Source organism: Populus alba, chromosome 1 (genome assembly GCF_005239225.2).
Source record: "Populus alba chromosome 1, ASM523922v2, whole genome shotgun sequence".
NCBI lineage: Eukaryota > Viridiplantae > Streptophyta > Magnoliopsida > Malpighiales > Salicaceae > Populus > Populus alba.
The window spans coordinates 8,059,079-8,084,253 of NC_133284.1; the positions used below are offsets into that span (position 1 = coordinate 8,059,079).

The 25,175-nt window shown below is 34.3% G+C and overlaps 3 protein-coding genes across 3 annotated transcripts; all 3 read right to left on the bottom strand.

Moving 5' to 3' along the window:
* Positions 1–2,340: 2,340 nt before the first annotated feature.
* Positions 2,341–5,590, bottom strand: LOC118033938 (plant UBX domain-containing protein 10). The gene is made up of 4 exons (XM_035039079.2): positions 4,648–5,590; positions 3,543–3,713; positions 3,168–3,371; positions 2,341–2,867 (listed from the first exon to the last, which is right to left on the bottom strand). Exons 1-4 carry the CDS (start codon positions 5,464–5,466, stop codon positions 2,640–2,642), a joined length of 1,422 nt encoding a protein of 473 aa, XP_034894970.1. The 5' UTR covers positions 5,467–5,590; the 3' UTR covers positions 2,341–2,639.
* A 3,623-nt stretch (positions 5,591–9,213) lies between these two features.
* On the bottom strand, positions 9,214–11,537 carry LOC118033937 (aluminum-activated malate transporter 10-like). The gene is made up of 6 exons (XM_073411115.1): positions 11,198–11,537; positions 10,828–10,968; positions 10,457–10,729; positions 10,257–10,375; positions 10,019–10,162; positions 9,214–9,914 (listed from the first exon to the last, which is right to left on the bottom strand). The coding sequence occupies exons 1-6, from the start codon at positions 11,535–11,537 to the stop codon at positions 9,435–9,437; spliced, it is 1,497 nt and encodes a 498-aa protein (XP_073267216.1). The 3' UTR covers positions 9,214–9,434.
* A 5,252-nt stretch (positions 11,538–16,789) lies between these two features.
* Positions 16,790–21,645, bottom strand: LOC118033936 (transcription factor bHLH157). Its single transcript, XM_035039077.2, has 10 exons — positions 21,024–21,645; positions 20,409–20,498; positions 20,149–20,257; positions 19,949–19,990; positions 19,776–19,835; positions 18,060–19,568; positions 17,778–17,879; positions 17,528–17,674; positions 17,319–17,444; positions 16,790–17,231 (listed from the first exon to the last, which is right to left on the bottom strand). Exons 1-10 carry the CDS (start codon positions 21,119–21,121, stop codon positions 17,043–17,045), a joined length of 2,472 nt encoding a protein of 823 aa, XP_034894968.1. The 5' UTR covers positions 21,122–21,645; the 3' UTR covers positions 16,790–17,042.
* Positions 21,646–25,175: the final 3,530 nt, after the last annotated feature.

Consider the following 25,175-nt stretch of genomic DNA (forward strand, 5'->3'; position numbering starts at 1 on the left):
CGATGCCTTGATGTCGTGTAATCTTAAATTACCAAGAATGAAATTCAAAAAAACCGGCTGTTCCTTGAATATTCAAGATTCTCGCTTTCTTTCCATTTTTACTAGTTTGTACATGCTTGTTAAAATCTTTTAAAATATAAAAAAAGAATTTTTATATATATTTAAATAGAATAAATTACGAGTTATCTGTATTATTAAATAATAATAAATTTATTGATCTAAGCCAAATATTAAATTTGAAGCTGAGATAAATACTTTGTGTTAAGATAACTAATCCCGTGTAGGAAGTAGCATTTCAATTTTTTTTTTATCTAATTTTAGAACAATAGTTTTTTTTTTTTAATATAACTCATTTTAAATAATCACAAAACATGTATTTATCAAGTCCACGATTAACAAGTTTTTTTTTTTTTTTTTTTATCTTAATGAATGCAAAGTTTTAAATTGGAATCAATGTTTTTGTTAAAAAAATATTTATGATTGTTAAAGAAAATAAAAAAATATTATTCTATATTTTACGTGTGATTAAAAGCTAAAAAATCATAAATATGTTAAAATCATGTTCAAGATCTATTTAACAAATAAAAAAACAATTTTGATTGAATTTTCATAAATAATTTAGTATTAGTATCATTATTTTCATATTAGACATGTAATAATTGAAAAGGTTATTAACATTCAATAAAAACTTAAAATATTATGTAAGAACATGTTAAGTGAATCAACAAGCTAATTGGTTTTTTTTCTTTGCAAAATATATATATATATATATATATATATATATATATATATATATATATATAAAAGGATCAGACCAACAAGTCTTTTAATAGCAAGCTAGGCACGTGTAAAGCTAGAGGTCAAGCTCACCTACATGACCTTGTTTTTTTTTAGGGGGTGGACGCATGTGTTATATATCTTTTTTTTTTTAAATAAAAAAATATAAAGTAATGACATGTCGTTTGCTTGTCTAGTTTTCATTGCTCAAGTGAGTGAAAACTACGCAAAAACTCTCATTTATTTCATTAGATCAAACAATCCATTTTTTAACCAATTTATCACTTTAAAAATACACGAAAAGCAACATGTACAGCTCAATAAATTTACTTGTGTCTTTAAAGTTGCCAAAAAAACAGGTAAAAAAAAAGTAAAATCAACTTGAAACTCCTAAATCTGTTTTTTTAGCAATTTGATTGCCAATAACAAGTACTATTCAACTTTTCTAATTCAATGGAACATTTGAGTACCAAACTTGATAACTTTTGTGGTTATAATCACGATAATTAATCATTTTTTTTTCTCTAACACGGTTATCAGGCAAGTCTCTTTCTCAAATAGGGACCAAAATGAATAAAATGAACATGTGAATCAAAACATATATTGACAAAAATTATGGATCAAACTTATTGTTCTTCATATTTTACAGTTTAGTCCCCTCTCTTTTGATTTAATATTTTTACCATAATCTCAATAATGAAAAGAAGAAAAAACTGAAAAAAAAACAGCTTCTTAAACATTAATATAAATAATGAAGCACCATAAAGAATTTTAGATGTATAGTATAATTATTCAAAAGTAAAGGCTCTTCGTTTTTGCAAATAGAAGAAAAATAATGTATTTGGCAAACTAGGTGCCACATCAACAAAAATTAAAATAAAATGGGAAGGACAGGTTGGTGTCAATTTCCGAAACTATCAAAGTGCGCGCGCGCGTGAAACGAAGACTCGATGCGAGGTGATCGTGATTCTACTTAAAAGGATATCCCGTGATAAAATCAAGTTATATTCAGACTTCTTGGTGTAAAGCTAAGTTGTGCCTTAAACAATGTTCATATCTGCAATACAAATGCAATAATTTTTTTTTTTTAATTTTAATTTTGTTTATGAAATAACCACTATCCTAGCAACCAACAGTGAACAGGAGCAAAGGTACGGTTCACCTGCTTTTAGTCAAGGAGCAAATGTCTCATGATGTTAGCTTGCTTGAACCAACTGAGAATTACAAGTTGATATATATAAACAGGGCAATGCATTTAATTTTTTTTTGTTTTCCTCTCCTAATTTCTCTCCCTCTTCATCTCTTTTCTCTCTCCTCTTCATCACCTTTTCTTCTTTTCTTGGCTTTATTTTTCTCCCCCCTCTACCTTTTTTTTCCTTCAATTTTCTAGTTGTCCCTCGTCAAATATGCTTCTATAACCGAGCGCACTCAGTAGTTTCGAGCATGAAAACAGTGCTCTCCGTTTACAATTGAAACAGGTTTGCACAGGTAAGACAGCATGCATTTCACAAGTCTAACATTCCATCAACAGCACATGACGAAGCAGTTGAGTGAAATTGGTAATCAACAGAACTCAATCCACTCTTGGCTATCAATAACGGTAAGCTACTAGAGTTTTTCAGATTGATATATGTGCAAAATCAATATCATTATTTCAATCCTACTTTCCACCTCGACTCCATTTTTATGATTGAAAATAGCAATTGAAGGAAAGCGGAACATCAAATAGAGATCAAGGTATCTTGTCTGCCTATCATTGCCGATCAAGTTGATTTTGGAAGGGAAACACAACAAAGTATCCTACTTGAGGGTCCTGCCTTGGGCTGTTCTTGATTGTCAACACTACTTGGCATCACACTGCTCTAGTTCAGCTCCACAAAAAGGCTGGCTTGAGGGTGCAAACCTGCTTCTTTCAGAGATAGAGAGACCTTATCTGTACCATGGACAACTCGGGGAAAGTTTGAGACAAGACTGTAATTGTCGACATTTAAGGAACCCAAAGAATCAACATAATCATATAGAGACTGGATAGTGGCTGCACTGTGGAACCTCCTCTCTTTGCGTTCTCCAGTTGGGAATCGAACCAAAACCTGATTAAGAAAGGTACATTGAAAGTCATGGGCTAGATCCAAAAGATTTGCATGCCAACTAGCATGAGGACACTATGAGGATTAGAAAGTCATATTTGATAGATCCAAAGCTAAATGGCTTATACCACATTAAAAAAAAAAAAAAAAACTCACAAAACCAAGACCAGGTCAGAACAAGTACTATTACTTGTAATATATAAAAATAAGTAATCATCCTGAACTCCTAAACATTGAAAAGATTATAACAGCATCATAAAAAAAAAAAAAAAAAGTGATCAATAAAACAGAGAGAGACTTTACTTGTGTGACATCAGGTCCTTTTTCAGGTTCGGCACCAAGTGAAAGGGCTTTCTCTTGCCGCATTCTTGCCAGAGCAGCCTCTTTTTCAGCAGCCTCACTTGCTGCTCTATCCCGAGCCTCTTCCTCCTCCTTGCGCTTTCTCTCTGCCTCAGCAGCTTCCCTTTCTAGACGTTCTTGTTCTTCTCTCTGTTGTCGTTCTCTGGCCTGTGCATAAAAGAATATAAATACAAAGGCAAGTAGAAAATCATCATCACCACACAAAAAAGAGAGAAAAAAGAAGAAAGAAAAAAAGAAAAAGAAAAAAAAGGATCTGATCAACTGTAACACAATATAAACTAACTGCTCAAGTTATATATATATATTAAAAAAATTTACCTGATCAGCTTCAAGTGCTGCTCTGTATGCAGCATCTTGCTCCTCCCTCAAACGCATGTTGGTTGTTCTCTCTTCTGCTTCAAGTCTTGCTGTCACAAGAACAGGGGCACTTTGTTCAAGAACTCTCTGTAGTATCACGAGCATTTCTTCAGGAGATTTCGGACCCTCAACCTATATATCAAGAGAAAGATGCAACATAATTGTCATCATAAAACTAATAGGCAACCGCACAATCAAACATGTTGGGTCTATTTAAGACCCATAAACTGTCAAACTAAAATCCAGCCAACTTATGAATTGGGATACCTAAATATTCAGCAAATGTTTCAGTGGTTGACACAGATGATGAACAAGAAGTAATTAAAAGCTCTACAACTAAACCAGAGAATTCTGTGGAGAAAATTGAGCCAGTTGTAATGAAAAAGAGGCAGGAACATACATATATAGAAGGGTAGGATAAACCCCTGCGATTGCAACATATGCAGGGAAAGCTCAATACTGGAGGTAGAGAGTGCATTAATTGCACCCCGTGGCAACAAGAACTTTTGTGAAAAGATGCACAAGGACCTACCATCACACAGAAATTACAAAATGAAATCTACAAGTAGGATATCAAACAAGAAAGTAGGACACTGCAAAGCCAACAAAACCAAGTTCCCAAGAAACTATGCAGAAGAAATAAACCAATCCTATTGCATAATAACAGGGTTCCATTGCAGTAACCATATCTGGGAAAAAGAAATCACAATTCCAATGGACCAACGTCAAATTCAATTACCTTTAGAACTTTCTAGTGCAAAGTTGGAACAAGGTACTATCTACAAAAATAGGCTTTTCTTAGAGCGAATCTTGAAATGAATTTCTAACTATCAATAAAATCCCAAGTAAAAAATACATAAAATGCTTAGAATCCCCTCTTCCCTCTTCCCTCCAACACGCAACATTATCAACTTCACTAGTAGCATTCGCCTAAGCAAATCTAATTATCCTCATTCAACAATCAATTCAACCACAATCATAGTAAAAATAAAAGCACATATAACTCATCGAAATCATTCAACGTCACAAATTAAATCACCACACAAACAAAAAAGAAAAGAATTACGTGTTGAAGCAACACAATCCTCTGATTCGTAGAAGACATAACAACAGCACAAAATGGAAACCTCGAAGCCTTCAAACTATTACTCATCTTAAACCCTTCACTGCCTCTAATACTCCCACCCCACGCAACAAAATTCTCATTAACAAAAGCACTAAGAACCTCCGAACACAATGTCCCCTCACAAAACGCGGGCGTATCAAGATGATCCGGTGAATGCAGATACACAAACAACAACTTAAAAGTATTCCTCGACCTCGTCAACGCATCCATAAACCCTTCACTGACAAAATTCGGCCTAGTAGAAGAACCAGAACCATAATCCCTCTCAAATTGAGCAACAAACTCTATCGCTTCTCTCGACGCAGCAGAAACAGTTACCAATTGGGCCGACGAATCCCCACCCCGGCCAGAATTCGATCCCAACCCAATAAAACCTAACGAATACGACAAGACACCACCAGCAGCCCATAATCCAAACCCCACTGCACCAGAAATTAACCCTAAACTACCAGAAATGACTGATATAGGTAAAGTAACAATTTTCCAGGCCAAACCAGGAGGAGGGGCGCCCGCGGGAACGATGGAGGTGGAATCGGAGCGGTGAATGGTCGCATTTGAGGGGTCGACGGCGGTGGTAGTGGTGTCGGTGGCGGTGTAAGAGGAAGAAAAGGGGTGATTATCGGAGTGATTGGAGGTGAAAGAGGAGATGGCAAGTTCGAGGTCCCAATTATGGGCTTGGAGGATTTCAGTGCATAAATCGGAATCTTCAAGGCCTGTAATTGCTCGAAAACAGGCTAATTTATCTGCTACATCAACCATTATTGAATCTCCGATTTGTGTAATTAGGGTTTTTTTTAAGGAAGTTTTGGTTGATTTTGGGGGAAAACAATGGGAGTGGAGGGAAGGATGAATATGGTGATCAGTAACGACAGAGAAGGAAGATTGTCATGCGTTCGATTGATTATATTCATATAGTTTTTGGATTGTTATTACCATTATGGGCGTGGTTGTCTTCAAACTTACAAGAATGCCATCAATCTTTTCTCTTTAAACATCTGTGTGTGTTCAAAGAGACCATTAGTATCATAGTAATAAATTACTTATTAATTAAAAAGTTTCTGTTTTTCTTTTACACACACACACACCATTATTTCTCTTTTTTATCACTTTTAGTTAGATTCTCTTCTCGGTGACTTGTAACTTAGTAACCAAGAAATAAATAAAATAAATTTTTAAACTTAAATAATTTTTTTACGTGAATTTTAGTTTTTTTAACCAAGAAAAAAAAATAAATTTAATTTTTTTTATATCAAGTATCAAATGAGCATCAGATTTGTTTTGTGACACCAAGAGTATCCCATGCCAAAACAACCAAAATAAATCATTAAACTCAACCTTAAATCAACAAAATATAAAAGGATTTAATTGAAAAAAAAGAGTCAAGTGACCAAAAAATTAGCCGTGAAGCATTTAATTAAAAAAAATCAACAAAATTGATTTTGATTTTATTAAATCAAACATCAATCTAGTATTGGATTTGTTTCTCAACATAACAAACACCTATGCAAAATCAACTTAAACAAATCACAAAATTTAACCCTAAATCAATATAATATCAATGATCAAATTAAAAAAAAAATCAAGTTACCAAAAAAATAAACAAAAAATTAAGATGATTTATTATTTATATAAATAGTGATTTCATCCCAAGTGTTTTTTAATTGTATCAATAATTGTTACAACTCATTTTTTTTTAATAAATTGCTTATAAAAAATAAATTTTCAATTATTACTTAAATCAAAATTCATATGTCAACTTTTGCAAATTAAAGTCAAAAAGGCCCTGCTTGTTATGCCCTGCAATAACCATGTAATTTCACTCCCAAATTCGTGCTTTTTAAAAAGAGAGTTAAATTAGCATCATCATCTTATACTGTATTCAAGACCAAATTAATTTACTTTTATTTTTTTCTTGAAAAAAAAAAGAAGAGATCCTCTCCGTCGAATGTTACATTGGAAAATAAATTATATATAATAGAAAATAAATTAACTAATTTTTTTTCTTCAAAGAACTTCATTATTTTATATTATTTATAGGATCAATTTGTGCATACTTGAACAAACAAAAATAAATCCATATATATATATATATATATATAAAGTCCATCTGTTTAATATTATCATGCCATATGCATTCATATAGTTACTTTCACATTTGTAAACAGAAATAGATCCTTCTGTTATTTTCCAAAAAGAAATAGATCCGTTAACTATCAAATAAAATGCAAAATGGCTTGTAAAATTGTAGAACTCATTTTATCAACATACTAAATTCAAAACATACTCCACTGAATCGCACAAGGCTGCAGTGTCGACTTGTGTTCAGTGCAATGAGGGAATGGCGAAAAAACCAAAAACATTAGAAGGGTTAGAAGATGATGGCGGGTATGTTTATTTATTTATTTTTAATATTAACATATTAAAACTTTTTAGAAAAAACATAAAAAAATTAATAAAAAGTTTTTAAAAAAACCTTTCCCCCAGATTCTGTTCTATTTTTTTGCTGCTGGAAGATTTTTACCTCCTCTATAATCCATGCCTGAGCTTTTTTCCGCCCCTACGATGGCAGCTGACGAGGACCAAGGCTTCCCCTGGTTGCTCATGCACCCAACACATTATGAAATAGACCTTTCTCTCGGCAAGTTTCAGCTTACTCCGGATTTCTGACTTTGACTTTCTCGTTTTCTCAGCTTTCAGCTCCTTTTCCCCAGCCTGAACCATCTTCTGTAGATCACTGAGCAAGCAGATTAAAGCATGGCCACCAGGTGACATCACGTGTATTACATCATCGACGAGACCCAGTATACTCAGGAGAGCAAGTTCTCTCCAAACAATATGAGAGAGCTTCCAGCACGGTTTCTGGCTGCCCAGCTTGACCTAAGACAGAGGAGACACTCAATACCAATGTTTCTGACCCTATGGCATCTGATTGCCAATCTCCATTGTAGAGGCGTTGTGTGAAGCAGTAGCTATATATAATGTCAGCCAAGTGATAGGCTAAGAAGGGTGGTGGCTCTCTAGAAACAAGTTTCCTGACAGGAGGTATCAGGGACAGGAGGAATCTCACTAGGTTGGTACCCTGCACCATCATGTGATGATAATGCTTCCTCTTTGTAAGTGGCTGAACAAGTCTGGTTCCTTCCTTGCTAGGAGAGATAGTTCTAGCAGAAGACTTCAACCACCATGGACCCCATGGCTTGACCAGCTTGCTGAGTTCTCCAGATGCCAGAGCTCTTTGGAAATGTTTCTTCTCTTCTGCCGATAAATCATTAAAATTGATTGGACCACCTGCAATGAAGAACAATATATGAATTCTGTCAGCTTCCTGGGTGAAAGCATCAGAGCACACAGGTTAAATAGAACTCTAACTACAACCCAAGGAATTAGAAAAATCGGTTGAAAAGGAAATGAAAATATCAGAGGTACTGAATGATAAGAAAAGAAGAATCAATTAGATGCCACAACTTAAAAAAGAAAGAACACAAAAACATAACAGATAGCACCTTCTGAACAGTCTCCTCAGAAAGAACAGAATCTATCAACAAATAAAATAAGATAAAAATCAGGTAAAATCCCTTATATTGCAATTGGAAAGTTAGCTATTTATAACATGTCAAATCATTGCACTAATTATGTACAAACCTATTCTCAAGAGTTCACAATTCTATTTTACTGAAACACAAGTGCATGGCAGCCCAGAAAATCCATGTTAGAGGACAGTTATTCTACACTATAATGAGGAGGGGCAAGAGAGAGAGAGAGAAGGAAAGAAAGCAAGAGCTTGTTTTGTATACCCTCCTAAACGAAAGAAGAAAAAAAAGGGAAAACACCTTATGGCAAAATCAATTATCACAAAATCAATCATTAAAAAAAAAAAAGATAACACCTTTTTATTTACCTTATAGCAGGGGGGGAGAGCAGTAGCGAGAATTGCATCGAGGACAAGTGTAGTGTGAAAATTGCTTCTGGCACCGACTCAATTTGAAAATTAAGTTAGATTACGAACAACAACTTAATGGCGGTAATTAAAGAAGAAATCAAGGACATACACGTGGCAGATGAAGCGAGAAGGAGGATCGAGATGGGAAGGATTTGAAGGTTTCTCCGAGATAAGAGCTGTGTCTGCCATTTTTAATTATAATCACGAACACGAAATCAAAACAAAATCCAGAGAGAGGGAGAGGTCGACTGTTACCGTGAGGAGAGAGGGAGTCGATTTTAATGGCGGTTTCGAAAACCCTGGAAAAGTCCTGGATTTAGAATTCTTTTGTAATCCAGGACTTAACTTGGGTCTCTGGGCTTAACTTGTTCGGCGGTTAATTTGAAATTGACTAGAAATGGGCCAGAGCCCAATAACAAATGGTCCAACGTGATGTTGAAGTGGACCCATCTCTATTGTTTTTTACGGTAAAAAAAGCCATAGATTTTCGCATGAATAAGAAAGTTTCCGACAAAAATATACAATCACTAGGTGGTCTAAGTAATTTATAAATAGAAACCTTCTGTTTGATTTGATATATATAATGCAAATTTTGAAGAATACAAGTTAACAGATGAATTCCAATTTGCATGGTTGACGTTAACCTGGTAACTAGAGTTAAAGTAGTCCTGTGAGCTGACTATCTTTTCTAAGTTTTATGTGCATTGCTACATTGATCTTTCTCTTTTATTACACTGCATCCATCCGGTCTAAATGTTTCCTTTTCCACTGATACTGATATGGAAACTCAGACCCTTTCAAGAGCCTTCATAGTTTGCTGATCATCATTTAGTTGACTTGCTAAAATTCTATTGGTATTCGGTTGATTTTGTTTGGCCTTCTCCTGAGCTTCACCCTTGAATTCAGCTAACTCAGCTAGTTCTTCCACCGTTTCTACAATAGCTTGGATCCTTGAAGAGATTTCTATCATTAACGAAGCAAAAGTTACCACTGGAATAACTTCCAGGAGATGGGTTGTGGAGGTTGTTTCTTCTGTTTCCTTTCTTTCAGGATGTAATACTTCTGGTGGACTGAGCAATTTAGGAAGAAAATTTAATTCCTTTTGCAGATCCTGCACTGCACTCCTCATTTCTTCAACTAAGAAATCTATGGAGGGTGATCTTTTCATTGTCTTGATAGTTTTTGCTACCTCTTTTATAACACTGGAAGAGTTGGAGCTCACTTTCAGGCAAATATTGCTCAGATGCTTCTTTGTGAACTCGGGGGCCTGTTTTCAGACAGTGAAGTACGGGGGGGGGGGGGGGGGATCTGTCAGGGAAATAAAATATTGGCTTAAAAGGTATCATGGAAGAGTGTGGGAAAATTTGTTACCTGATTTTCTGAATCGATGCACCTGTTAAGAGCCTCAACACAGTAAGCGCAGCTGCGCATTGATGCACCAATTTTAAGGTATTGTTGCCATGGATGTTTGAAGTTGAAGCGGCCATGCGCAGGTTCCCATCTAGCAAATGTGGCCTGTAAGGAAAACAGTGTTATCCACAGCTTCAGTCAAATATTCTGAGAAATTTTCTGTTTGATCTATTTTTTTTTTGCCAAGTCCTATGCATACCATGGATTCCTCTGTGGCCTTGGAACTGAGCACACATTTGTAACCAAGCAATTTCTTGTCAGGTTGTTTATCGCTGTCTTTAAGTTCACCATTGTAATTGAAATGCTCATCTACACAACCTGAACCGTGGTGGATTTGATAAATTATTTGTAAAACTGGAAAATACTCATCTTAAAGTGTCTGTCTTGCACGTCACATACCATCTAAAGAATTGGCAAGTTTGTCCATGTTGCGGCTGATAAGAATACGCAGCTCCTCGCCAGCCCAGATGGGGCAAATAAACATGGTTACAAGAATGCATAAAGAAGTTCCGATGATAATGGTGGATATTCTTTGATGAGCCATATCAAACAATTTATCCACTCGATAACCAGACACAGTGACAAGACTGAAAGTGAGGATAAAGATCATGGCACCATAATCAAACCGAGCTTTCACTGAGGGAATAAATCTAGAGAAGGTTGCAGTAGAAGCTGAAGAGAAAGATATTTAACTATTGATTAGCTACTTGTCTTTGTTTTCATTTTGTAAAATAACTTGTAATAAAATGTTAGTTCATCGATGCACACACCTAACAAGAAAACTGAAGCTCCAGTGATTAAGGGTTCAAATTCCTGTCCTGACTGACTAGCCACCCAATGGACACCAAAGGCAAGAAAGCCAGCTAGAGTTGTTCCAAACACTCTATTCAAACTTTTGCATATTGTTGCACCTGCAGAATAATAATCAGATTAAATCCAAAGATTAATGTAGAATGGCTTAGCCTTTTAGGTCACTAGCTCAAGGAATATTGCAGAATTCATACAAAAAGAACCAGTTCTTTGTTTTCCTTTAATGCTTGACCATCAAATAGTAGGGTGGGCCAATGACCATGAATGATGATATATTACAGAATTTTGGACATTGATGATTCAATGTTTCAACAGATTTGGAGTACTCACCTACAGTATTTTCAAAGACTACCACAACTGTCATTATAGCCCACATAGCATTTCCACCCACACCTTTATACAGAGGTCTCATGAAGTAAAAGAGTGAGACAACAGTGAGTGCCATTCCTACTTTTAGACAATGGATCACTTTTCTAGGGTCATCTACCCCTATATCCCATGCTCTCATTAAAAACTTCCATACTTTCAAAACCAACCCTGCTATCAAACCCTTTAGCCCTATCCATATTCTGCTGATAGGCCCTGCATCAGGGACCAAGCTCTTTGATGACCCATCTCCCAAAGTTATTCTCCACTCCACTCCACTCCTTGCCTTCTCCTGATGAGCCATTTTTACACTTCACCTGTATCCCTAGTAAATGATGGGATACCCTGGAATGATATAGACAAGATCGGTGATACTAGGGAATTCTGCAGTAGAGACCAGGAAATGAGCTAGTTGCAAAGCACCCTATTTCTGTGGAATTGGAAGGTGATGCTTGGATTGGATGAAAATGTTGCTAACTATTGAAGTGTGTGAGTGTCTATATAAAGGAGGCATTTGTTACTTTGCACTGAATTTGTTTATAAAACAAAGTAGAAAAAAAAAAACTCCACTGACATGGGAATTCTAGAGGATCATTTTTAATTCTTTTTTGGTAGGTAAAGTTGTGAATAGAAAAATCTCTCTCTCTCTCTTACATGTGTTCACTTTAATGTAAAGAACTTGGTCCTTAACCTCATCCTTTATTTCTTCATCAAGCCATTTCTGCTATGGTGGAAGACTTGGGATTCTTGTGACCTAAACAAAATTTAGGATATATCGGTTGACATTTGTGTCCCAGAAATGAAAAGTCGAACGCCATGCGATGATGATTTGGATTATAGGAAGCTCAAATTTTATGTGTTCTACAGTCCAATGTTTCTTCTAAGTGGATCTTCGATCAGACTCCTCTCAGGTCTGTCTCCTATAGATAAGAAAATTAGGACTCAGCACCACCACCATAAGATAAATCATTTTTATATATACAGATATTTCTGATGTGGGATCTTAGACTATCCTAATTTAGCGATTGCCATTGTGGTCCTATGCTACTTTACTATTCTGTAAAGGCAACGCCCTATGCTCTATCCCAGTATTTGTACGTTTTCTTGTAAGATCGACACGAAAACTATGGTTATTTGTTTTGAAAATAGAACTTAGCAGAGGAGTCAAAGTTTGTTTCCGACAATATGCATGGTAAAGTATTAAATCTTATACTAGACAAACATCTGCATGCATTTTCAAGTCCAGAATAGCAGTGTAGTCAACTTGTTTCTGTGCAGAGTGTCATGTTTCACCTATTTTATCCACTCGAGGGGGAATTGACTTGTTAATGCTTCTGCTTTTCAGAAAGGAACAGCGACGAATGCATCTCTGCCCCTCTCTACATGACCGAACTGCTTACAATTCACATCTAGATAACTAGATTTCATAGAAAAAGTAGGTATAATCATCAGACTATTTTATTAGGTCGTCTCTCTTATGTATTCCATAAGCAGGCTTTCTACGTTCTGTAGAACGCATAGCCAAAGCCCCGAGTTTTTCCCTTTTTGATCTACTGGAGAATATTACAGCTTCTCAATCTCCTACGTACATACAACAGGACACCCGTGCGCGCGTGCGTACGAAAGAGATTCATAATTCTCACGAGCTTGCTGTGAAACCTTCTTTTAATTAGTGGCTTTCAGCCAAAGTGGAGATCTAGTCCAATAAGAATCTAGAAACTCTAGTATATCCTATTATTTGTAAGTTGGAATAGGACAAGCACAGCAAGTGGTCTTGACATGCCTTTTGAAACTGCAAATAAGGCTGTTAATTACCATTTGTCAAATACTGCAGCATATCAAAATGAATTAACTTTTTGTTGAGATTTTTATTAAATCAAATGCTTACCTAGATTCAAGATATTTAAACATGATAATTAACCAAGTTCAAGATAACATGGGCTCGACAAATATATCACATCCAAGGTATTTGAACTTGATAGTCCGCCAAGTTCATAGTAACATAGGACTAAATAACATGTTAGACCTAAGATACTTAGATTTGATAATCCGCCAAGTCTATGACACTTGACAGTCATCCAAATCTAAAGTAACGTGGGTTTGATAAATTATGAGACCCAAGACACTTGAATTTCGTAGTCCGTCAAGTTCAAAGTAAAGTGAGTTTGGTGAATATACCAAACCTGAAATACTTGGACTTAACAGTTAGTCAAGTTTAAAGTAAAGTGTGTTTGACAAATATACCGGACCTAAAATACTTGGACTTAACAGTAGTCAAGTTTAAGATAATGTGGGTCTGACAAACATGCTAAACCCGAGATACTTGTACTTGGTAACTATCCAAATCCAAAGTAACATGAGTCTAACAAACATGCCATACCTAAACAACTTAAATATTATCAAATTCTAAAGCTTTATACCTGATCCTATACGATCCTCTATAATATAAGTGTTAAAGACATAATAAACCATTGTTCACACTAAGATAATGATTTTCCTATGCTTGCATGTGTAATAATGTCTCTTAAAGGGTCTACCATACCTATTATCTCATTAATGATATATAAGAGATATTTACTTCTTATTAATATCGTCGAAAGTAGAGGACTTTCCACCTCTTTTTTTATTTATTTATGAAAATGACAAGATTTAGAGGATATAAATACTTCTCATTAATATCGTCGAAAGTAGAGGACTCTCCAACTCTTTTTTATTTATTTATGAAAATGACAAGAAGTAGAGGGTATAAATACCCCTGAACTATCTAGATAAAGGATTCACAACTTCTCATCTCTTAAGATAAAATTACTTAGATTTCATAGCATTAATAGACTTAAAAATGAAAGAATAAATATTTTTGTTCATAAAATTTAAAGCTTTTTTAAATTATTTAATACATTTCTCAACAAAATATTAACTTTAGCATCGGAGAGTCTTTAAGTCTCTCTAATTGGAGCTGTTTTTATAAGTAATCAAAACTTCTATTATAAAAGTTCTATTATAAAAGAAGAAGTCCAAATACATGAATATATTAATTAGGTCATGAATATATTAATTAACCACTATCCCAAATACTAAATAAGATTCTATTTATATATCTTAAATTTTAGAACATCATCCCTCCAAATTAGGTCATGACTTGGACTCTTCGGTAGTGTTTGGGAACGCGGTTGAAACGGCGTTCTCAAAAAATTCAAAAGGTTTTTTTTTTTTTTGCTAAAATTTAATGCGATTTGTACTTTTTGAATCATTTTGATGTGCCGATGTAAAAAATAATTTTTAAAAAATAAAAAAACATTATTGGCATGCATTTCGGCATAAAAAGTTATTTAAAAAGCAACCGCTACCACACTGTCAAACACGCAAGTTTTCCCTGTTTATAAAACTTGTAAATCACGGTTTAAGGAATTAAGCAAGGCTTTTAATTGGCCTGTGCTTATTTCACTTGAATGGAAGGAACACTTATCTCCTAATGCATGCTAGGAGCTTTCCCAGTCCACAAATGTACTGATTTGAAAGGCACATCCAACTATCAGAAGCTGCTTCTCTTTCCACACAGTGTCAACTTTCTCTCATGCTTAATTATATAGTACTAACAACAACAGTATTGACAAGCAGATACCAATAACCTTTTAATCAAATATAATTCATGGCTTAACATCTGCATTAGGAAGCATCGTGCATGTCTTTCCGTCGCTTATTGGCTACAAGTTATATTTTCTGATGTATGGCAGCAAAAATGGTGAAGCATACTTTTAATTGCTGGTGGAGGAAGCACCAAGATGGCACCAAGATCTCTCATGAAAACTGATCCTACCCACTGTTGGAAATTTGTTTTCTGATTAAGTTATGAACAAGAATATACCTACCTAATGAAAGAGCTATATTACCATGGAATCTCTCTTAGTGCGTGGTGATTCATTCATAAATAACTGTACTTTATGTTAAACTACGAGGACTGTCACCGAAGATATGTCACCGAGCTATATTGATGTTGAGAGCAGTGCACTGATATATGAAGGCACCTGGAAACCATGGGAGCAGAGCAAGTTTAAGTTTTAATTCTGTGCAGGATAGGGACTTCATCTTCACAGGGAAACGTTTGTAATATTTAAGCTTTAATTCTGTGCAGGAAAGGGACTTCATCTACAATACAGGTTAACCAGTTATACAGCTACACCATTCGGGTGATTTTGGGGGCTTAAATCCAGCTTGCTTGCTTGTTCATGTAGCCTACAGGTTATAATTTCTACAAGCTGTTTCACAGCAGCAGTTCAGAATCTGATTGAGCAAATGAAAGCATAAGAGAAGCCCATTTTCCTCAAGATGTTTGTGAGAAGAATTCCAGTAACGGGGACATCACATCGTATCTCAGCTTATTATTTTGCCTTGACCTATGTGGGTTTACCGTATTGAATTTCAGAATCCTATTTTACATGTTAGTTCATCTATTAGAATTAAAATTAAATATTTCACCCAAATTCAATAAAAAAATTAAAAAGGTATATCAGGCATTCACCATTGATTGGCCACGATACTACGACCAAAAAGATCATTGTTGGTATCAATAGGTTGCATTTCAAGAGAGGAGTTCTATTATTACATCTCAGTTTGCCGGAAAAAAAATAGATTGAAGTTGAGAAAGAATTTTTTTTTGGCTTAAATGCTGTTTTTGTTAACTAATTTATAGATGTTTAGAGTTGAGAAATTGATTCATAGAGATTCTAAGGGTGTGTTTTAAGTGTTTTTAGATTAAAAAAATTTGAACATAATTTTTTTTTTGTTGAAAAACTCATTGATTAATTCTAAGGGTGTCTATCGCTTAAAAAAATTGCTTGACTCATGGGTCTAGCCTTTTTCTTTAGAGATTGTTTTTTTTTTTTTTTTTTTTTTGAAAATTTGATTTAAGTCCACTAAAATACATTAATTAAAATTTTATTCAAGATTTTTTTATTATCATTCAATTTTTACTGTTTTTATTAAGATCATAATGCTTTTTTTTTTTTTTTAATTATACTAGCAAGTGCTCTATTGCACAGCCCATTATTAAAGTTTTTTATATATATATTCAACAAATACCTATTTTTATTATCATGTAATTAAATAAAAAAATAATTTTAAAAAATATAATTGTTAGACCCTATCAGATCTGATTGATCTGATTGATCACATATTGAAGGAGTTAATTTTGATTGATATAGGATATCACATGTGAGTGCAAGCACGCGAGTGTGTAGGTGAGAAAGAGAGAGAGAGAGTTCCTTAAGACAACAACTGATAAAAAGAACAAAATAAGAAAATTAAGAATATGAGTTTATAATATATATATATATATATATATATAGTTTTAAATTAATTTTTTTGTGTTTTTATTTTATTTTTATTTACTAAAATCAAAAATAAATTTTAAATAAAAAAACACATTAAAAAACAATCTTTACCACTCCACTGGCAATAAACTGGTATACTTCATTATATAAACAGGTTATGGTGGCGAAGCCTAAGAAAACAAAGCCACAAAACAAATACAAATTCAGTTCACTACACTCTTTCAACTCTATGCAACGCTGGCTTAGATCAACTGATTATAAAACAAGTTAACATCCAAGGGGACATCCCCCTCCAACTGCTGCACCCACACGAGTAACTAGAAACCTAGCCCCTTCCTTTGGAAGTATTTCCTATCTATCAAACATGTTCGCATTTTGCTTCGATCTTAAGGGAGTCAAAATGGAACACAAATCACAGCAATATCTAAAGAAATGAATGCTCAAAGTGTTCTACAATCCCTACTAAAGAGATCTATCTATCATTGAATAGTCTCAGTCAGGCTGACGGGACATGGCAATGCAGGAAGCTGGTAACTGCTTAACTCAGGAATCCTTCCATGCATGGAATTACTGGGCTGATTTGTTGAATCCATCACGCTAGTACCTGTTCGTTCTAGAAGCTGGAGAAGGTACCAAAACACTTCCACCCTTGTTATGTGCACATTTGCCTGTATCAAATTTTAAAATCAGTAATTCTCTCAGAGATTCTTCTGTTACGTAAATCCATAGTTTAAAATCTAATTTGATGTGCACACCTCAACAATGAAACGCGCCCAGATCTTGTTCTCTCGACTTTCCATCAGCCCCTTCAGTATATTCAAGCCAAAGCCCTTGATTACGTCTGCTGTCTCAAGAAAGAATCCCCGATCCTCACAAAGCATCTGTAACGGAAAAAGAAAACACATTTAGTGGATTCGGAAGGCTGCCAAATCCTCAGAGAAAACATTCACTTCTGCTCACATACCTCTATAAGCATTAGGCCAGGTTGGCTGAGGTCCTCAACTATTATTGGGCAAACCATTGACTGGTCTGCAACTTCCAATGCCCATGTAGCACCACCACTGCTTGTGGTGTTGTCTTTAAGAAGCAGTCTATTGTCCTGGCCAATCAACTATACAAATGCAAATTGTAAGTAAACAACATTTGCCAGTGGAAGGTTGTTCACTTGTCAGCATGCAACAAATGCAACAAAATTAAACAAAAGAGCTGGTTACCTTTGGCTCGTCAGCTTGTTTAAGCCTTTCCGCGTATTTGGTCACACTTTGCAAGAATAACATGTGCTTGATGGTGCGATCCAACAGAGCATCAATGCTACACTGTTACATCATCAAAGGAAACACACGTCAACGATCTAGATTTTTAAGTGTGCTTCTATTGGCCAAGAAGATTTATGGCTGTATTTGGCATCACCATTCAGCAGAAAGTCATATGAGAAATCTAATAATTTAACAAATACATAGAATAATTCATTGAAAGCTAATCATAAGATTGCATACCTTTGCACCATCAGGGATGATCTGTTTCAACTCTTTGATACGGTCTTGTATCTGCTGACGGTCTTTCGGCCTAGGTCTAGTACTTTCCCCAGGTCTGGCTCTTTTCTTGGTGGGCTTTGCAAGCTCCTCAGGTTTTGGTAAACCAGAACTTCCAGTATTGACGCTATAGCTATCATCAATCCACAAGCTTACTTGTGATTTGGGGAACACCTCTTGTTTTGACGGAAGATTTTTTGTCTTGTCCAAATTATATGCAGGCTGCATCATCCTGCTGCTGGTAGGGTAAGAAGCATTCACTAACTGAAGTTTATCACTACTTGCCAATGAATTTTCCACTCTTCTTCTCTTAGCATTGGATAATTGATCATCAATGCTACACTTTGTAACATAACTAGAATTACTAACACTGTCTAAAAGCTCTTCAAGTCCTAATTCTGAGAACAATCCTTTTTGAGGGCCAACCTTGGAACCAACGTCCAACTCTGAGATGCATTCTGAAACACCAGTGCTAGCGGTTATCTGACCACTCCTTGCTACAGGCATCATCATATCTTCCCAGCAATGCCCAGTTTGTCCACCCCTGAATACTAATCCCAAACCTTCAAACAGATCATTTTCAGCGCCGGTGACGCTCACAGATTTCTCTTCTCCACTGGAAAAATATGTTTCAGTGACGGAACTTTGAGCTGAAGTAGCTGGTTGTTTGCATGGAATGTGAACTAAGAGATCCCCAATTAGACCTGATGATGCTGAAGTGGCTCCTCCGGATTGTGAAAGATTCCCATTCATTATGGCTGCCGTTCCACTTATGCTATGCTCTGGTGAAGGGGCAAACCACTCTAGAATATTATCTGTTACACCGGATTTGGAGAGATCAATTGTCAAATCATCTGGGTTGAACTCTACAGGGAATCTGTTTAGGCTCGTTTCTCTTTCTGTAACATGAATTGATGGACCAGAATGCTGGTTGTTCATTGATCCTTCCGTAGAGAACACAGTTGAAGAGTCCTGGACCACCATTTCAGATTGGAACTTTGACTCCCATGAAGTCAAATTAGAGTCTCCACTGATCCACGTACCAGTACAAGGAGTTTGGGTAGTTGTTTTGTTCATAGATGGAGATTGAGAAGACACCTGTTGAAACTGAGCACTGGGATTACTAGAAAATATCATCTGAGCTTCAGTGGTGACAGCTGTATTCAACTGGTTAGTAGGAAGAGAGGAATCCAAGCATAAAGGGTTCATCCTATCTTGTTCAACATCTGATGTGAAAGCAGAGGACTGAGTAACATCCATCGAAGAATAAGCCATTTCCGTCAGCTCATTGCAGTTTCCACCAAGCATGGGCGTGATATTCCCGTTGCAGAAGGAATCAAACCACTCATTTAGATCATAACTTTCACACTTCAAAGATGAAGGCAAGTTGGCCTTCGAAGTAAGCCCATCAACATTTTCCATCTCACCAAACAATCTTTTTGTTTGATCCAGAAATTCATCTCTCTCCAAAATCTGCAATATTAAAAACATTGAAGTCAACAAACATTCATCTATGCTTGGTATGTGATGGATCATGTATATTTGCTTTCACACCAGTCAATGAAATGCAGAAATAGGTTTTTTTTTATATATATAAAAGATACAACAAAAACTCCCCTTCTCCCCAATAAATTTTTGCAGGACGGTTAAATTCATTTGATATGCTTTTGAAGTGCTCACCTTCAGGGTGGATCCAAATTGTACCACTCCATGTGATTCCACAGAGATTACTGCAATTGTCTGCAGATGGCAATTTAAGTCAATACAAATGTTCAAGGTCTTGGATGAGTTTCAAAGGGCATATCATAAAAATGGGTGATAGAGGGAAAGATTTGCATTCCAACAAGCAGTACCTTTATTCCAGAAGAAAATTGGCGATGAATTTCAGAATCATCCTGTAAGAAAAGGAAATTTTCAGGCAAGCAGAAATTAGTCAACTAACACTCAGCAATTTTGAGCATTTCAACGTAAGAAACTAAGGAAAAAAGAAAAGTAATTTCAATAGCAACTAGTACAGTACTTAATGTTAAATAAGAAGCAAAGGGAGAATTACCTGTAATATGTCTTGATCTCCAATAGAAGCAGCAGAATCCCAGCCTCCATCACTAGCATCTGAGAAAATCCACTGGTGCTTTCCAGTGGAAGCAGCTTGGCCAACAATTCTGAATGAGACCACGACAACAACATTAGCTCTATCAAAGTTCTTCTAATGCTTGGAAATAAATGGCCTAAAGGTTGTATTCTGGAGATTTACAAAGAACTGTTGAGAAAAAATAACTGCATTTCGGAAGCAAAATATCGCATAGAGCTTACCCTTCACCCAGTATGTGGGCCTCTGAAAGCATACAGCTAACTACAGCCCCCATTTCCTCTTCATAGTAGGCATCTTCCATGGTCAACAACCTGGTCACATCTCAAACAAGAGAATTTTTACCGTAAGCAAAATATCATTGCCATACAAAATTATGGCAAGATTCAAGCCATGGCTACTTCCAAAAACAGGCAAAATAGTAATGGTAAAAACTTTACAAATCTAGTCCGTCTCAAGAGAATTTCATTACTATAAAACAGCATATTATGCTAAAATGCTGCGCACCAATAAAGCCATTTTCTTTCCTCTACTGCTTCAAGTTACAAATTTAAACAGAAGGAAAAAAAGAAAGAGAAAAAGAAAAAGTTTCATGTCTCCCTTTTTTAAAAAAATTATTGGAAGATTGTAAACATTAAATTCAGATATGGAGAATTAACAATTACTGGATATAAAACTAAAACCCCAAAAAACCAACTTCAAGAAAAGATCAAAACTTTGAGTGAGAAAATAACCCAAAGAAAAATCATGCAAACATTTTTCCTTGAGGGGAAAAAAAGTAAAATACAAAAAAAAAGTTAATAAAAAGTGCAAAACAAAGAAAAAAGGAACAAACTTACATGGAATTTATCTGATCAAAGCACCAAAAAACCCCATAAGACCATCCATCACTGCAACAAAGACTCTTCAGTTTCTGTTTTAGAACCGAACCACCCATTTTTCCTTAAGCACCAAAGATTTCACTAACCAATTCGAACTTCGATCACAAATACCCCATTAAACTATTCAACCCTTAGTCAACCAGCTCTCAACTCAGTTACACAAAAACATCAAATGCTAAAACCCCACCACAGATAAAGCTTTAAACTTGCTTGCAACTTAAAAATGTCAGTCTAAGACAGCCTTAAAAACCAAAGCTTTTTATGTTTTCAGAGAGGAAAAGAGAAGTATATATGAGAACTTAAAGTGTTAAATGTGTAATGGTCGGTGAAAGAGAGTGTTTTTATGTTTATATATAAGAGATAACAAACTAACACGGCTGGCTTTCAGTTTTGTCTCTCTTTTTATTCTCTCTTTCTTTAGCATGCATACATCCATATATATATTTTGGACAAGAACAATGAGGTCTTGATAATGGTCCAATATTGAGGGGAAACACTGAGATCTTTTTGCATTTAAGACTGTTGTTCATATCTTCGTCTTCTTGTTTCACGGTCACCGGTCCCTTTTGGATCTTGGTTTGAGGTTTTTTTACCAACCAATTGACTAGTCCATGAATTCTTTAAATTATTTTATTGGCTATGTGCTTCTTCGATTCTTTACCGATGTGGTTCTCGTCAGCTATGTGCTATTATCAAATTGGTCTTGTAATCGAGAAATATGTAATTAAAATGGTTGACACGTTTTCTTATACACCAGCAAATTGCTAATAGAAAACCATCCCTTGTTGCGGATAAATAAATAACTTGCTTGTTTTTTTTAAAAAATATGTTTTTGTAAAAAATAATTTTTAAATTATTTTTTATTTTCAAATCATTTTAATATTAAAATAAATTTAAAATATATATATATATATATTATTTTAATAAATTTTTCAAATAAAAATTATTTTGAAAAGTAATTATAACCGCAATATTAAACAAGCTCTTAGATAGTGTTTTCCACTGTAATAATAGTTGTTTTTAAAAATATTTTTTATTTAAAAATAAATTAAAATAATATATTTTTTTATTTGTTAAAATTTATTTTAACACACTAAAAATAATTTAAAAATATTAAACTGAAGAAAAAAAATTCTTTCAAGAACACCGTACACCAAGAACTTTTTTGCGTTCAAATTTTGATTGGAGTTGATCATCTCCTACAATTTGCGAGACACCGCCCCCCCCTCAAAAAAAAAAAAAACAAGGACCTTAATGAAAACAATATATAAGTATAGGGACCAACTTAACGGCTTAAACCCTTTCCTTAACTGTTCTTACCGGTTATAGCCTGTCATGGTAGTTAATCTTCTCGTGGAGTCCGTTTAATGACTCGCGAGATAGACAATATGTCGCGTTGCTCTCTTAATTGAGATTAGTTAGACTATTGGAGCATAAAAATGATGGTTAGACAGTGTATTTAATTGTGATGATTGGTATTTATTGGCTTTGGATTTTGGTTGGCAATTATGGGCAGTGAAAAATGCAAGAATTATGTTCACCAACGAGGATTCGATACGGAGATAATATTCCTTATCATATGATATAGTTTAATTTTAATTTATTTATAATACGAATATTTATGTAGTTTTTTTAATTATATAGAATAGACTAACAATTATAATTTTTAATTATAAGAAATTTTTAATCATCTTGAAGACAACCTTGCTATAAAAAAAAAACACTTGGTGAGTTAAATTTTTTACACTTCATATCAATGATTCCTTTTATACATAATTATCTAATTAAAATTTTTAAACATTTATTGAACATATTGAATTATGTTTAGGTTTTCAAAACAATTAATTTACTTAATAAAATAGAAATCAAATCTTTTTATTCATTATCGAACATCATTAATAATAATGATTTTTGTTTTCATATTAATTATACTTTATGTTGATTATATATCTTTTAAATAAGTGTTTTGATTACATTAAACAAGTTGAATGCAGAAGATTCTACTAATAATGTTTTTGGATTTCATTTTACTTAACAAAATATTACAATGTAATTAGTTATAGATTTTTGTGAAATTGATTTCTACCACTTTTGGACGATTGTTATTTCTTCAATAGCTCACGAGAAGGTCACCCTCCAAGGCCCAAGGGACACGTATCTCATGTCCCTATCAAGAACTACGATAGCACTGTCAGCCTAGACTTTGGTGGCAATTTTATTATTATTATTATTATTATTATTTTGAATATTATACTACAACAAAAACATAACAACACATTCATTGGATATATACAAAACCATTATGGGCTTACAAAGAATATTCGAAAACAATAATAATTATAATCCGTGCTAACCTGCGCCAACCCAGTACCGTGACCCTCTAGCGCCGCGCCCAAATGGGGTGAATTATTACAAATTGTTTGGTATTATAATTATTTTTTAATAATTTTTTGTATTAAAATATATATTAATGATATTTTTTTATTTTTTTAAAAATTATTTTTGATATTAATATATTAAAATGATTTACAAATACTAAAAATATATTAATTTGAAGGAAATAAAAGAATAAAATAAAATTTAAATTTTTTAAAAAAAATGCTTTTAAAATACAAAAAAAAATAGAATATTAAAAATAAATAAAAAAAAAAGAAAGAGAATAAATTGTTAACTTGTACAATATTTATAAAATGTAATATGAATCGTTTCTCAAATCTGTCTCAAGAAGAAACTTATGGGCAGTGCAAGTTAGTTTCTTCGAGTATTTTATTTGGTATTGTGTTTTAATAATATTTTTATTTTTTATTTTTTAAGTTTTAAATTATTATTTTTTATATTCTTGATATTTTAATATAAAAAATAAAAATATTATTTTAAAATATCTTCATATAAAAATATATTTATCAAACTCCCAAGCATAGCATTATCTGGGAAGATAAGATTGATTATATTATACTCATGAAATCGACGTCAGGGATTGAAAGCGAGAAGGCACATGTTATCATTTAAAAAACTGAACATGCAGGAGGGAAAAGGTGAGATTTTATGAGGAAAAAAGAAATCATTCAACGGCTTGCTATGATTCACTCATATACGAGAGGAGAGTGTATGAAATGCGTAAATCGTCAAATAAACCCATCATCTGCCATTAAAGGAGAGGCGATGGAATCCCATCAATCCTTGCAGGTGTGGTCCATCGATCAATTACTACTCCTAAAATTATTTCCTTCTTTTTGTAGTTTTGAGTGTATTTTAAGTTAGCATCCCCTATCGTGACAGTGGTACAGAGCACTAATGGGACAGTGTTGAAAACTGTGGTGGCGGGCAGGAGGCAGCCACCGGTGCTCCACCACAGAATATTCCGGTGCTCGTTTCTTAAGACGGTCCCGCCTCGGGAACTGGTACGGTGCCAAAAGGAAAGGTATTGAACGGTCCCAGTAATTGTGGGGTTTGCGGGGATCATTTTCTGATTCCACCTCCTGACAGATGCCTCTCTCCTTCGCTAGAACCCTCGTCGCTAACGGCTCAATTCTTCCTCATCTCAAAACAAGCTCTAAATTGAAATTTAATCCTTTCATAACTAACTAAGTTCTCTTTTCAGCGTTTGCCGATTCATAATCGGGTTGACCCGAACACAGTTCGCCTCAACGAGGGCCTGCTTCTTTTCAAGTTTAGAAAAACATTTTTGAAAATTCTTGAATTTATTTTTAAAATTGATTTCTTTATAAGTTTGAATAGTTTTGAAGTGTTGAAGTCAAAAAAAATAAATAAATAAAATATTATTTTAATATAATTAAAAAAATAACATTTTAACTATTATCATAACTTTAAATATTATAAATAAATTGATTAATTAATTTCGAGATATTGCATTGAAGCTCATGGTTGATGGCAACACCATGTCCATAGTTTACTTGCATTTCATGTATCAAGATTCGGTTTTTTTTTCTTCTTTTCTTTTTAAATTCTACAAAAGCTATTTATTTTTGAATTGATACGTTAAAAGAATTCTTAATCATAATCTCTTTTTTTTTTTTTTTCAATTATAATCATTTAACTTTCGTTTAGTTATATGATTAAAATCCGAGATAATAATGTGTGAAAAACAAA